Source organism: Alosa alosa, chromosome 24 (genome assembly GCF_017589495.1).
Source record: "Alosa alosa isolate M-15738 ecotype Scorff River chromosome 24, AALO_Geno_1.1, whole genome shotgun sequence".
Classification (NCBI taxonomy): Eukaryota; Metazoa; Chordata; class Actinopteri; order Clupeiformes; family Clupeidae; genus Alosa; species Alosa alosa.
In genome coordinates this window covers 7414395-7427333 of record NC_063212.1, presented here as the reverse complement: position 1 = coordinate 7427333, position 12939 = coordinate 7414395, and the positions used below count along the sequence as shown (strand labels likewise).

The following is a 12939-nucleotide window of genomic DNA, read 5'->3' as shown; positions in this document are numbered from 1 at the left end:
TCATAGTTATACTGAAAAACACATCTAGCCTGTGTAAAATCAACAATTGGTCTTATCGCATATCATGGTTAATTACTTTTATTTTGACAGCTTTCCGGCTTCATACGGAAGTTGGGTTTTCATGTGTTGTTGTCAGTCTGACGTCGGCTGCTGGTGTGTGTACTGTGTGGTTGCAGAAGGTCACGGCTTAACAGTGAATTGATAAGTGAAAATGAGTCGATTTGCTAATATACTGAGAAGGACGTTTGGGGTGATCAAAGAGCACGTGGGAACAGATCATCTTGGGAATAAGTATTATATGATACCAGAACAGAAGACATGGACAGGTAAGTTATACAACCAGACCACTGTTCTCTAACACAAACTACTAGCTGACTGACGGACTCATTTGTAAGTTTGCAACAGTTTAATTTCACATAACGTTATAATAGCCAAGGTGAACAACATGTATACTTGCATTATTACACATGTCTGACTCTATTTGCTTCGAATTCTGAAACATTTACGTTAGTCTATAAGATTAAGGTCATAGTGGAAAGAGTGTGATACGTCTTTATGTAGACTATAAGTAGGCTATCTCACAGACTTAACATTAGCCTACCTCACAGATACCTGATTGCCAACTAATGCCTCGGCTAATACCTGGAGAGCTTATCTGTCTGCAAGTCGCCCTTCACTGAACTGCTGAGTAACGTATGGGTAAATGGGGCCTCACGGGTTTTCTCTGAATAAACGCAGTGGCAGAGAAAACAGCTTACGAAGGCTATGTCGACTGACTCCTCATATGATCACAATAACACTTTTATACTGTTCTTCTGTATTTTCAGGAAGAGTCATACGGGCAAAGAGGATGGTGATCGCCTTAAACCCAAATGAATTTGAATACATAGAGGGAAGCATACCCTCAGAATGGGATGGTAATGTTAACTTCCTTCATAAGGGATAGGGGCAGGATTCAGTATTTTGCTTGTGTCCTAGTGGGATCACTATTGAGTGCATGTACATGCTGTTTGTTGCAATTCATGCACCTTGCATGGCATGAATTATCCTGTACAGATTTTCACTTTCTTTTCTCCCCATCTAATTATCCCTCCCTCCAGCATGGATCCGTGGTCGTAGAAAGCAGCCCCCCAGTATTGAGGTATACCATTGTTATCTGTAATGTTGTTCAGGGTTAGGTGAATTACTTTCCTTTAAGGCGAGACACGGCAGGTGAAAACATATTTTTTTCATGCACTGGTCAATTTCGAGATTTTAAGCTAATTTGCTACCTTAGCATGTATTCTTTCACACTACTACCACAACAAATCCCGGTTTACACATTTAGGTGTTTATTTCATTACATTTTGTCTACTCGCGCCTGTATATTTCTCCTAAATTCACCAAACGTTAGTCTTCTAACGTTTCATGCTCTACCGCGACCGTGATACAAAACATAACATGTGTAGTACCGTTGGAAAGCTCTGTTTTTCCTGCATGACGTTGTGCTATCAAATAAGGACACTTCCTTTGTAACCGCAACCAATCGCGAAAGTTCAAAGGCGAGTCTAGGCTGAGAACGGAATCTCTTGGCTGTGTTCCAAGGCTGTTTTCTCAAATTGAGTTTTTCTCATTTTCTAGTAGAAACATCTCAGCCTATGTAGCACCTATGTACACCAAACTTTCCAGTTATACACTTAGCAGTATTCTGAAGATATTTACAGAGGGATTTGTTGATAAATCATTCCTGGCCTGATTTATGTGACATTTTAATCAAAAATATATGGCAAACATCGATTTTTTAAAGGCTATGGACAGTATATTCTGATTTCCTAGGTAATGAAAGCAGATATCCTGAAATCCCTCTGTAATTTTATTTTCATCTTGTATGCAAACAAAATGAAAAAATAATTTTGTACCTGGCTTTATCATATGTTCAGATCTATGTACCGAAAATATATGCAATTTTGCGCATATTTAATGAGATAATGCCTAATTTGCATAATTAAACATTCGAATTTCAAAAACTTCAAAAAAATAAATTTTTTGTTCATACTTGTGTAAGTAATCAACTGAGGAAGTTTCATGGTGATGTCTATTATTTTAAAATTTTACCCTATTCACCTGTAGTGTCTCGTTAGTGTGCTATGACAATGGTTCATACAGTGAATTCAGACTTGAAATGTTTTAATTTCTGGAGACTCCATTAGAATGAATTCAGCCTGTTGGACAATCCCTGTCATCAGTTCAGTTGGAGAAAAAAATACTTGAAATTAAAAGGAATTGTGAAAGATTATTTTAAATTAGTGTGAATATACTTTGTTTACAATTATTTGTTAGAGTGGTGAAAAAAATGTACATGCTACATACCTTTCCTCTGTTTGTGGATATACACAGGAGCTTCAGAAGAATGAGAACTACAGGGTGAACATCAAAGTGAAGGCACGGGAGGCAGAGGAGAGGGACCTGGCTCTGCAGGCCCAGGAGTACGAGGAGGGACTTGTAGCTCGACCCACACAGACTCTAGCCAAAGGCCATGCCGCTGCCACCCCGTTTGGCAAACCAGAGGCCACTGAAGATCCGGTGAGCACAGGCGGTTCCTTCCAGCCGGGGTCCTGGGTCCCAGGATCCAAAAAATAAACGAGACTGAGGCATGCCCACCTTTGGCCCCGACTCAAATGGAATTGTGAAGCCTTACGGACGCTAGTTGCGTTAGCCCTGAATGGAACTTTACCTCCTTACCTATGATGAGGTGCAACCAGGATGGGTCGGCTACTGTAGAGGTCTCTCTTAACAGGCAGAGGTGGGACGGTGACAGTATTTGAGGAGCCAATCCAGATGCTGTTCTTTTGAGGTGCGGATCCTGATGTGGACGGGATTAGTACTTGCTCCAACACATGTTCTGATGCTGTTTTAAGGGAAAGGCATTTTGTAAAGCTGCAGCTGTGGTTTCATGTCCCAGTGTATGTTCTGGACAGTGGGACAGACAGCAGAGAGTGAGGGGTGAATGGAATGTTATGAACATTCTACTAATATAACAAATATTCTCAGTGATACTGGATGAATATTTTGATTTTTTTTTTTCCTTTTTTTTTGCCCAATGTTTCTCCCTTACATTCAAAACAAATTCTTCACCTTCATTGAAATATTGCATGGTGTATTCAAACATTCAATGTTTAGGTTATGATTTGCTGGATTGGTTTTGTCAAATAAAATGAAAGGAAATGTAGCTCCTGTCTCTGTCTGTATAATATTAGCTGAAAGTAATTTGACTCTTCTGTGGCCTGAAAGAATGCCATCGTATTTGATACATTAAGGTGTAAATTGTAAAAATGTCATTATCCTTTCCATTATCGTTACCTGAAAAACAATACCAGCTTCCATGTTCCCTTGTGAAACCAGTGCAGATACTTTTCTTTATTTGTGTTACTACCGTAGCTTTTTTCTCACTTTTATACCTGTGTGTTCAGTATTACTAAGTTATTAAAAAGTATTATGTTCTAGGTGGGAAATCGTGGGAAACAACCATGAAACAAATGCCATCACACAGTTTTAAAAACCACTTTTAAATTATTTATTAGTAATGAAAAAAAAAAAAAACAAATCCGCAATTGTTTAATAAATGGAATGCCAAAAAATGCATTTGCATTTACAGTAACTGGAGGCAGGGCTGTGCCGCCGTGTCGAACGACTTTTCTCTCTCAAAATCTTGCCGAGGAGTCCCAAAGCATGAGCGGTCATGCTCTGCACCGTTATGGCAGCAAGGCCTCCCAGGTAACCCTTATTTTGGTCCTCCATCTCCCGGGGAGGGCCACTGCGCGACAGTAGGCTGATTCCACCGCATCTCATCCCTTGCAAGGCACGCTCAATCCTTCTTGACCCGCTTGGCTTTGGCAATGTTCTCCTGTCGCCTCTGCTTCTTTTTCTGCTCGCGGTCCCTGACCTCGATCATCTTGGCGAGCTTCCACGACAACAAGGCGCTGGCTATGAAGAGGGGGGTCAAGGCGAGGATGACCGTCGTGAGGAAGCCGTACGGGTCTTTGGCAGCCCACTCGACCACATATTCCGCCCAGGCTTTGAGATCAATCATCGTTTTCACAGAGATATTCTCCAATGACCAGTGGAAAAGCGTAGTAATGTGACACTGCTTACAAATAACATAAAACACAACTTAGTAACAGTAGAAGCTATGTCACACAAAAACTTGGATAAATTAACACGAGCCAACACCAAAATAACCATAGACAGAGTAACGCTAAACAACACAAACATAACTGCATTGTCCATGTTTTCAACATTGACCGTTGACATTGCTTAATCTAGAGGGTGAATATGTTCAGCATGCATTTTCGTGACGACAGCTAACGTTAGAGGTAACATTTTCTGAATGGGTGGGTGACAACGTTGGCAAGGCTATGGTGGCTAGCAAGGCTAACGTTACTTACTATGCTAGATAGCTAGTGTGACTGTCGACAGATTCGCGATCGCAGTACATTGCGGGATTAGCACATTATCAACTATACATTACACGGGTTTAACCTTAATTGTGTACATCTACCACACTGTAATAAAGAAAATCACCTGATGTTAAGCAAATCCTTTTCCAGTCACCCATACGCGGAAGAGAGTGGTTGATAACTAACTTCCCTTTATATTTTGTCTTGCTATAACAGGTCAATATATGAAAAAAAGTTGCATTGTCGCCGTCTAGTGTTGTGGAGTAGCCCTGCGCATGCCGAGATTTTTAAAAGGCTGGTGTTAGGCCAGTCGGTTCTCAAACTTTGGAGGTGGGGAATTTTCAAGCAATATATATATATTGCCCTTTGGTTCCATGTTACATTTCCCATCTTGGTCCGCTGGTTATTTTAATTCATATGTTGGTTTGTTTATGATTTATGTTTGTGTGGCTATTTTGTTGTCAAAAAAGAAGGCATTATTAAAGATAGAGAAAAAAGTTCATCACGCCCCACCTGTCATGTCTCTATTCCCCACTAGTGGAGTCCACCCCACACTTTGAGAACCTGTGGTAGCCTACCTACACTGTTCGTTTTTGGCCAGTTTTTGTAGGCATACTTACCCAAATCTTAATTGCAAAAATAGATGATCATAAAGGGCTGTGTGTTTGTTTCTCTATTTCTATGTGTGTGTGTGTGTGTGTGTGTGTGTGTGTGTGTGTGTGTGTTTGTTTTGTGTGTGTGCAATTGTGTTTATGACAACAGTATGATTTCAAAACATACATTTTATGTCAAAAAGCCTGCAAGAAGTAGAACTACCGTATGTCTGGTTTGTTTCACATGCACTGGTTCATTTTCAGAGGTGGAAAGTAACGAAATACATTTACTCACGTTACTGTATTGAGTAGTTTTTCTGTGTATTTTGTATTTTTTAAGTAGTTTATAAAATCGGTATTTTAAATTTTACTTGATTACATTTTGAGTGAAGTATTGTACTTCGCTACATCAAAAATCCCATCCGTTACTTGAGTAAAAAAAAAAAAGTTAAGACTAACGAAACAGAAAGGGAGAGAAAAAAAATCGTGCCCTAAACCACTAGCCTAGTGATAATGATCAGCATGTAGGCTAGCCTACAACAGGACATGAATCAAGCTAGCGCCATGCAGTCTTTCTGAAAGTGATGGAGATGGAGCTGGATCACGAGATGCATCAGATTACATGTCTAGGCTATGTATTTTCCACTATTTCAATGGGTTGTCTCAGTTCGTTTTAGCACTAATGATTGCGGAGATATTCAAGCAAACACCATGGGATTTCGTGTTTTGGCGTTTGTGCTCACCTTTCGTTGGAAAGAAGTTGATTAGCAGTTGTTTCCCCTCATTTTAATGTCTCTCTTTTTCCTGTTTTGGACTTTTTTTTTGGTAACCTGACTTGGCTTTCTTGGAGAAAGACATTGCACCAGCAGCACAACAATTAGCGGTCCACTAGGCCTACTAGCGATGCTCAGCTAAATAAACAAAAGATACTGTAGACTACCTAATGAATCGTGCAGGCGGACTAAACCATTTAGCTCTTTAGCAAGGGAGAGTGAGAGTGACCTTAGACAGTTTTCACTATGTTGTATACAAAATCACAGTCAGTCAAACTTTAAATTTCGTCTGACATTCATTTTGACATTTAAAGTAGGAAGTTAAAGGAAGGAAGTTAAAATATTCAGGTAAAATAAATATATGGTGGAAATAAGTATTGAACACTTAAATGTTTTTTCAGTAGCCTAATTAGCCTAAACTTCCAGTGAGTCTATTCGAAATTTTCACCACACATTATATTAACACACATATAAAAAATCCAAACATAAGAGTTATGTGTAATAAAGTGGAATGACACAGGAAAAAAACTATTGAACGTTCCTACTGAAATTTCTTCAATACTTTGTGGAAAGCCTTTGTTTGTAACGACAGCTTCAAGACATTTCCTGTATGAGAAAACGTATTAGTTGCAGTATCAGGTGTGATTTTGGCCCAGGGGTCCCTCTTTTTGGAGCTTTCTCCAAGTGGTCCTTGGCTCTTGGAATTGACTATCCTTCTGACTCCCTGGTCAGAAATATTGTGAGGAGATCCTGTGCATGGCTGGTTGATGATGCAGTGATGTTCCTTCCACTTGCAGATAATGGCTCCCATGCTGCTTACTGGAAGATTCTGAAGTTTTGAAATGCATCTGTAACCAGTTTCATTGATGTTTGCAACAATAAGGTTGCAAAGGTCTTGGGAGAGCTTTTTGCTTTTATCCATCATGAAATGTTTCCTGTGTGACACCTTGGTAATGAAAAACCTTTTTATAGCCCATCAATATGTAGGCTTCTAACTAAGCTTATATTAATTTGCACAGATAGAAAGGATAACTACTCTCTAACTACTTTCAGATTCCAGCTCGTTCCTTCCCTTTCCTTGCCTTAGTGCTTTTTTTCTTAGCGTGTTCAAGACTTTTTCCCCTGTGTTATTCCACTTCATTACACATGACTCTACTTATGGAGTTGTTTGGATTTTTATGTGTGGATTACCTGAGTTATTACTAATGCCTGGTGAAAATGTTGTGCCCCCGTAATCCACCTTTCAAGGGCCCCTCTCCTCCATTGGGGTCCTAGTACTTCCCACTTTCCCCCCCCAGTTCAACACCCTTTAATCTGCTGAACCTTCTGCTCGTTTCCAAATATAAAAAAACTCTGCAACTCAACATTGGCCTGCATGTCTTAGCTGCCTGTGAGGGGCTTTTCAGTTGTGCTGGATTACTGTTCACTGCAAAGTGACCAAGGATGAGTGCAACTAACTTTGAAAATCAACTACTGCTCAAACTTAAAGGAGAACTCCGGTGATTTTTCACATTTTTGACATTTCTCAACGCCACCGAAAAAGTACTGTCGGTATGAACAAAACTGAAACAATCGGTTTTACCTAGCTTGAGTTGAGTTGAGCTCGAGCGCTACACACTGGGAGCATGAACATGGCTGCCTTAGCTGCTGGCTGCAGCAACTCGAGCTAGGACCAAAGTCCTTTTAGGCAAGTATTTCCACTCTGCGGCCATATTGCAACGCTTTTTGGGCACTTATCGGGCATCTATTTCTGCAGAAATGCGTGTGCGTAAGGTTTCACGACACCAATCTTGCTCCAGTGACGAGATCACAACAGATGATTGGCACGATGTCTTCACAGCACACCACATGATTGGCTCAATGTATTCACAACACACCACATGATTGGCTCAATGTATTCACATGTCAACGTTTTGCCACGTTTTACAACAGTTGAGTGCTGTATCTCCTCATTAGAAAGTCTCTGGTAAAACTGGTTGTTCTGGTACCCCCACTGGTACCCCCCCCCCCCCCACCCAAAAAAAAAAAAGTAACTAAGTAACTTTTACTTAAAGTACATTTTAAATGAACTACTTTTTACTTTTACTTGAGTACATTTTCAGATCGGTATTTTAACTTGTACTTGAGTAATATTTCATCAAAGTATTGGTACTTTTACTTGAGTACAATATTTTCGTACTTTTTCCACCTCTGTTCATTTTAAAATTGACGTGTCATATGCTAGGCATGACACCAGCAGTAAAACTGTTTTGTTGCCCCACTCCCTTAGACAACAGGCTTGATCAACATCTCTATCCATATCTTCATCTGAAGACCATTACCTTATCTATCTGTTTTGTCTATCATCTTGAGACATTTTTTCCAACAAGGACACTGTTATGTTGCCTCATAACTTCGCATAACAATCGTTGAGAAACATTCACTGCAAACCATCACATTTACACACGGTGTGGAGCACTAAACAATTAAGCATTGTGATAAATGTGATACAGTTTAAAAAAATCTAAAATGGGTTACTTGGCTTTGCCTGCATACAATTTGGATGAGGAAACAATGGGAGGGAGAGTAGAATGTCAACCTTGGATGGTGACCTTTGTCCATCATATTTTACAGAGATTGTCTACAGTTTACAATCAGACAGTTAAAGTTCCACAGTACTTCCATAAAGCTTGACATAGCATCTTTTCAACGGAAGAGATCAATGGTAGATGGATTTGTTTTGATCGTAGCTGTACACTGCATGGCAAATGTGATTTGACAACATGTTCTGTGTAAGTAGACACAAACATGCAATATGATGAAAGACAGAAAGTGAATCTTCGATGGAACCATCTTAAAATGTACATATCAAGATAAAGATACGTACACACACGTACATAGGCCTATGATATATAGATAGGCCTATCTATACATCATGATATGACAAATGATGTAAAAAAAAACTACAAACTACACAGCCGTCACAAATTAGAATCCATGCCCTAAATGCTCAAAAACATAGTGATATGTAATGGACCATTGTTGGATAATATTAATTAGAGGCATACCCCCTGAGCAGATTTCAATTTGAAGATGTCATCTAATCTCATTGTCATATTTTACATTTAATTCTAAGGCAATAATGTGAAAGACTTGCCAACTAAAAATAGACATGATGAACACATGAAAGGAAATGGCATTACTTTCCTAAATCAAGAATGCATGATTACAAGAAAATTGTGTTGTAATGCATGATTGCAAGAGCATTGTGTTGTAATGCATGATTACAAGAACATTGTGTTCTGTGTGCATGGATGGTTGATACTGTCAATCACACTTGCTGAGTTGAACTTTTCATTCTCTGTGACTATTTCATGCCTAACATCCACTTCCTTATTCCTATGAATGGTTAACAGTTACGACTTCATTGTTTATTAAAGCTTAGGGAGTGATTTCAGTTAGCTGGCTTCTATGAAGAAGAAATATAGCAATAGACTGGAGTAACCAATATAATATTCTTTCCTACTATGTTTGCTATATGTGCTTTTTTGTAGGCTATACTGCACATGATTCAAAATCTTAAAAAGCACAGATTATTCTGAGGGTTATCCTAAAACATGCTTTAATCTGGCATTATGCAAGTTGGAGTTTTTCAGATACCAGATGCTTTAACCCCCTCCTCTTTATGTCAGTTTTGTTTTAATACATAATACTACTAACAAAAATACAAAGCTATTTTAAAGGTAGCAAAGCAGAATTTCCGTGGTATTACGATGACAACCACATGATGTTCTCCTCATAGTACACAAAAGAAATCCATTAAAATATAAATTCAAACAGATTCACTAGCATGCCTTGTGAAAAGGATCTGTGGCATAGGTGATATGTTCCAGACAGGCCTGCAATTTTGTTTTCTCGCTTATCATAAATAACTTCCAGACTGCCTGGCAAAATGAACTGTCGTTACTACATTTACTGCCCACAGTTCACTGATAGCACCACTGACCCATCAAGGTGGGAACTTGTTAATGAACAACACCATGCTTAGACTCTTATGGTTACAACCCACTTGAAATGGCATAAAACTGATGTGACTTCACAAGCCTGGCATACCGACATCACCATTATAGGCAAGGAAGAATCGCTTTACCGCACAGACCACAGTCTACCGCCAGACTGTCCAAATCTTTTTATTGAGGAATCATATGTATCAATACATATTGCATTTTTCCAAACATCTTCAGTCTACTAGTCATCTTCAATCTACCACCAGACCAACCGCAGCTCATCCACTGAGTCCAGTCAACTGAATTCCACAGTGTCCACTACATTTTGCCGACACCACCATGATGGACAAAAGCAAAGCTTGGGGACAGCGCTCCGTCTGGTCCTCCTCTTCTTCGGCTTCAGTTTCATCTGCCTGGGGGCTTACGTGAAATCTCTGGACCCCGGCAGCGATACCTCGGTGAAGGCCATCTTTGCGTACATACTGGTAGTGTGCGGATTCCTGCTGCTTCTGATAGGCGCCTCCTGGTCCATCATCTACGGCATGAGGACCAACCTGTACAGGCGGGGAGGAAGCAGCAGACCAAGCAGCCAGGTGTATGTCTACACAGTGGACAGGTGAGGACGCTCTGTGGGTTGTTGCTGGACTAGTTGCGGTTTATTTTATTGGTACTTCTTGATTCCAGTTGTCTTTCTTGTGAATCAACATTAATATGCTCTTTTCCTGTATTTCATATGTGCAATATTTTTTACTGTACATGATTCAAAAGATGATTTTCTGATCAATCAGACCATTTCTGAGATGAAAATGCATTCGATTCTAACAAGGATTCTAACAAAAACTAAAAGAACTGACCACATTACTCCAAATCTTAAAGCAACACCAAAGAGTTTTTTGTACCTTAAAATAATGTTTCCAAAATCGTTTCAGTGGTTCATCAACTCGTAACAGGGTGAACGGCACTTTCTGCATTCACTTCGCGGCCTTCTATCAGCTATAACCGCACTATGTAAGTTTGCCGGATCGGGTAGCGGATCTGTAGTTCGATGGAATGAGACATGAGAAACTACAAATTTGACTTGCATCTGATGTCGCAATACATCGTACTTTCATAAAATCATGCAACATATTCTACCTTGTCTGTGGACATTGTTATTTGCAAAGCCGGTGCTGGATAAACAGTGTGTGCGACTAAGGAAAAGTTCTTTGGTGTTGCTTTAAGTCCTTGCACTGGCTTCCAGTAAGTCACAGAATTGACTTTAAAGCACGATTGCTTGTTTATAAATCAATAAATGGAGCAGGACCTAAATACCTGTCAGACATGCTTCAGCAGTACACACCTTCTTGTCCTCTCAGGTCCCAGGTGAAAAACCTGCTAGTAAAACCTACAGTTAGAAGTAAACATGGTGAAGCAGCTTTTAGCTGCTATGCGGCTCAGCATTGGAACCAACTTTCGGATGACATCAAAAGGCCCCAACTGTAGCCAGTTTTAAATCTAGACTTAAGACCAAACTGTTCTCAGATGCTTTCTGCTAACTGTGCCGAGTTACAAATTCTGAATCTGCCTTGATAATTATTCTACCTTGTCTTTTATTACTTTTTTTTTAGTACTTTTGCCTTTGTTTTTGCTTACTAATTATTCTTTATTTTTAAATGATTTTACCTTGTGTTTTATGTTTTCTTTTTATTATGATCTTTACCTTTTAACTATTCTTTGACTATATTGCCCTTCTATGCTTTTATTTGTTATTATTGTTTGGTTTTGTTTATGTAAAGCACATTGAATGACCTCTGTGTATGAAATGCTGTGTATGAATTGACTTGACTAATGTTGTAGTCTTTGAAGTAATATAATAAGTGCCATACTTTATACTTGGAACACTATTTTCATAACAATTGCATAAATGACTGGACTGAAGGCATTTGGGCTCATCCATGTAGTCACTGCCTTTTCCAGAGCAGATGCTTTGCATCATTTTATTTAAAAGAAAATATAAAACTGGAGCACATTTGCTATATTGGCCATGTCATCTGTCTGTATTTGTGATGTGCACACCTAAAGCTGCTTTGATATATAAACATGGTATAATACATTCTGCTCATAACTTTGGTGCAAATGTATGTCTTTTTTGCAGGCCAAGCTTTTACCCTCCTTCGTATGAGGAGTCACAGTCCAGATCCCACATGGTCATCCCCATGGACCGGGTATATTTGAGCATAGCTCCCCCACTGTACACCCCCACCTGCTTGGAGGTGGTCAACGAGGACTTCAGTCACGAACTGCCCCCCTCCTACCATCGGGCCTTGAGCCAGAACCTTCAGATCCCAGACGAGCCGCCCTGGGAGGCCAGGCCTCACCGACACAACGACGACGATGACGGCGCAGTGAACCAATAAAATCTTGCCACGCGACACACCTCTCAGAAGTCAGAGGTCAGAGGTCAACGTTCACTGCTGGTGAGCAGCATGTGATGCGCCAAACTCCCTATACGACACGGACGCGATGTGAATGGAGGGAGCTTGTGTCTCTCAGACGGACAAAGCGCGGGTCAGCCACGGTGTCAGGGACGTTGCATTTGGGCCTCAGTGACATGGTGACACAATAGCATGGAACGCACCACTGTGTGTATTGGTCAGGTGTTTTGGATGTGAGACAGACCCATCTGCAGCTGGTGTATACCGAGGAGATGAAGTGAGATCAAGCACAGAAGCACTCGGAGCTCACTGTTTACTCTCAGATAACTGTTTACACTGGTGGCGATCTGGAACACCAGCCCTGAAGCAGCCTCGGAAACCTAAAGAGACTGCTCAGTGGTCAGTGAACATTTCGTGGTCAAGGTCCATTATGTGTGTATCATCATTCTGTGTAAAAAGCAAAGCAATGCTCAGTTAGGCATTGTAGCCTATTGCATGGACAGCTACAGGGTGCCAGCAGCTGTGTAACAAGGAGGTCTGCAGAGGGGGTCTAATTTTTTTTTTTGCACTGAGACTGTGATGTAGGAGCAATCAGGACTACTTCAGACTGATTTTAAAGGACTACGAAAGTTGTTTTGCTGCACTAAAATCCTTTACACCCTGATATGTTACACATGAGAAACTGCCCATGCTTTCCAAAGCATCTGTGACTGTACTTCAGATATTAAGGCAGATTG

The 12939-nt window shown here is 40.2% G+C and overlaps 3 protein-coding genes across 3 annotated transcripts; 2 read left to right on the top strand and 1 right to left on the bottom strand.

Moving 5' to 3' along the window:
* Positions 1-117: 117 nt before the first annotated feature.
* On the top strand, positions 118-2719 carry ndufaf2 (NADH:ubiquinone oxidoreductase complex assembly factor 2). The gene is made up of 4 exons (XM_048236327.1): positions 118-326; positions 828-917; positions 1101-1141; positions 2377-2719. The coding sequence occupies exons 1-4, from the start codon at positions 212-214 to the stop codon at positions 2617-2619; spliced, it is 489 nt and encodes a 162-aa protein (XP_048092284.1). The 5' UTR covers positions 118-211; the 3' UTR covers positions 2620-2719.
* Positions 2720-3529: 810 nt separating this feature from the next.
* smim15 (small integral membrane protein 15) lies at positions 3530-4676 on the bottom strand. The gene is made up of 2 exons (XM_048236535.1): positions 4561-4676; positions 3530-4123 (listed from the first exon to the last, which is right to left on the bottom strand). Exon 2 carries the CDS (start codon positions 4067-4069, stop codon positions 3845-3847), a length of 225 nt encoding a protein of 74 aa, XP_048092492.1. The 5' UTR covers positions 4070-4123; positions 4561-4676; the 3' UTR covers positions 3530-3844.
* A 5208-nt stretch (positions 4677-9884) lies between these two features.
* On the top strand, positions 9885-12745 carry LOC125289626 (transmembrane protein 252-like). The gene is made up of 2 exons (XM_048236581.1): positions 9885-10404; positions 11923-12745. The coding sequence occupies exons 1-2, from the start codon at positions 10331-10333 to the stop codon at positions 12182-12184; spliced, it is 336 nt and encodes a 111-aa protein (XP_048092538.1). The 5' UTR covers positions 9885-10330; the 3' UTR covers positions 12185-12745.
* The last annotated feature ends 194 nt before the right edge of the window (positions 12746-12939 follow it).

Bases quoted from the DNA above. Each gene is read 5' to 3' on its own strand.
- LOC125289626 (XM_048236581.1), top strand. From the start codon at position 10,331: ATGAGGACCAACCTGTACAGGCGGGGAGGAAGCAGCAGACCAAGCAGC. The intron at 10,405-11,922 runs GTGAGGACGCTC...TCTTTTTTGCAG, and splicing joins TATGTCTACACAGTGGACAG to GCCAAGCTTTTACCCTCCTT.
- smim15 (XM_048236535.1), bottom strand. From the start codon at position 4,069: ATGATTGATCTCAAAGCCTGGGCGGAATATGTGGTCGAGTGGGCTGCC.
- ndufaf2 (XM_048236327.1), top strand. From the start codon at position 212: ATGAGTCGATTTGCTAATATACTGAGAAGGACGTTTGGGGTGATCAAA. The intron at 327-827 runs GTAAGTTATACA...CTGTATTTTCAG, and splicing joins AGAACAGAAGACATGGACAG to GAAGAGTCATACGGGCAAAG. The intron at 918-1,100 runs GTAATGTTAACT...CCCTCCCTCCAG, and splicing joins CATACCCTCAGAATGGGATG to CATGGATCCGTGGTCGTAGA.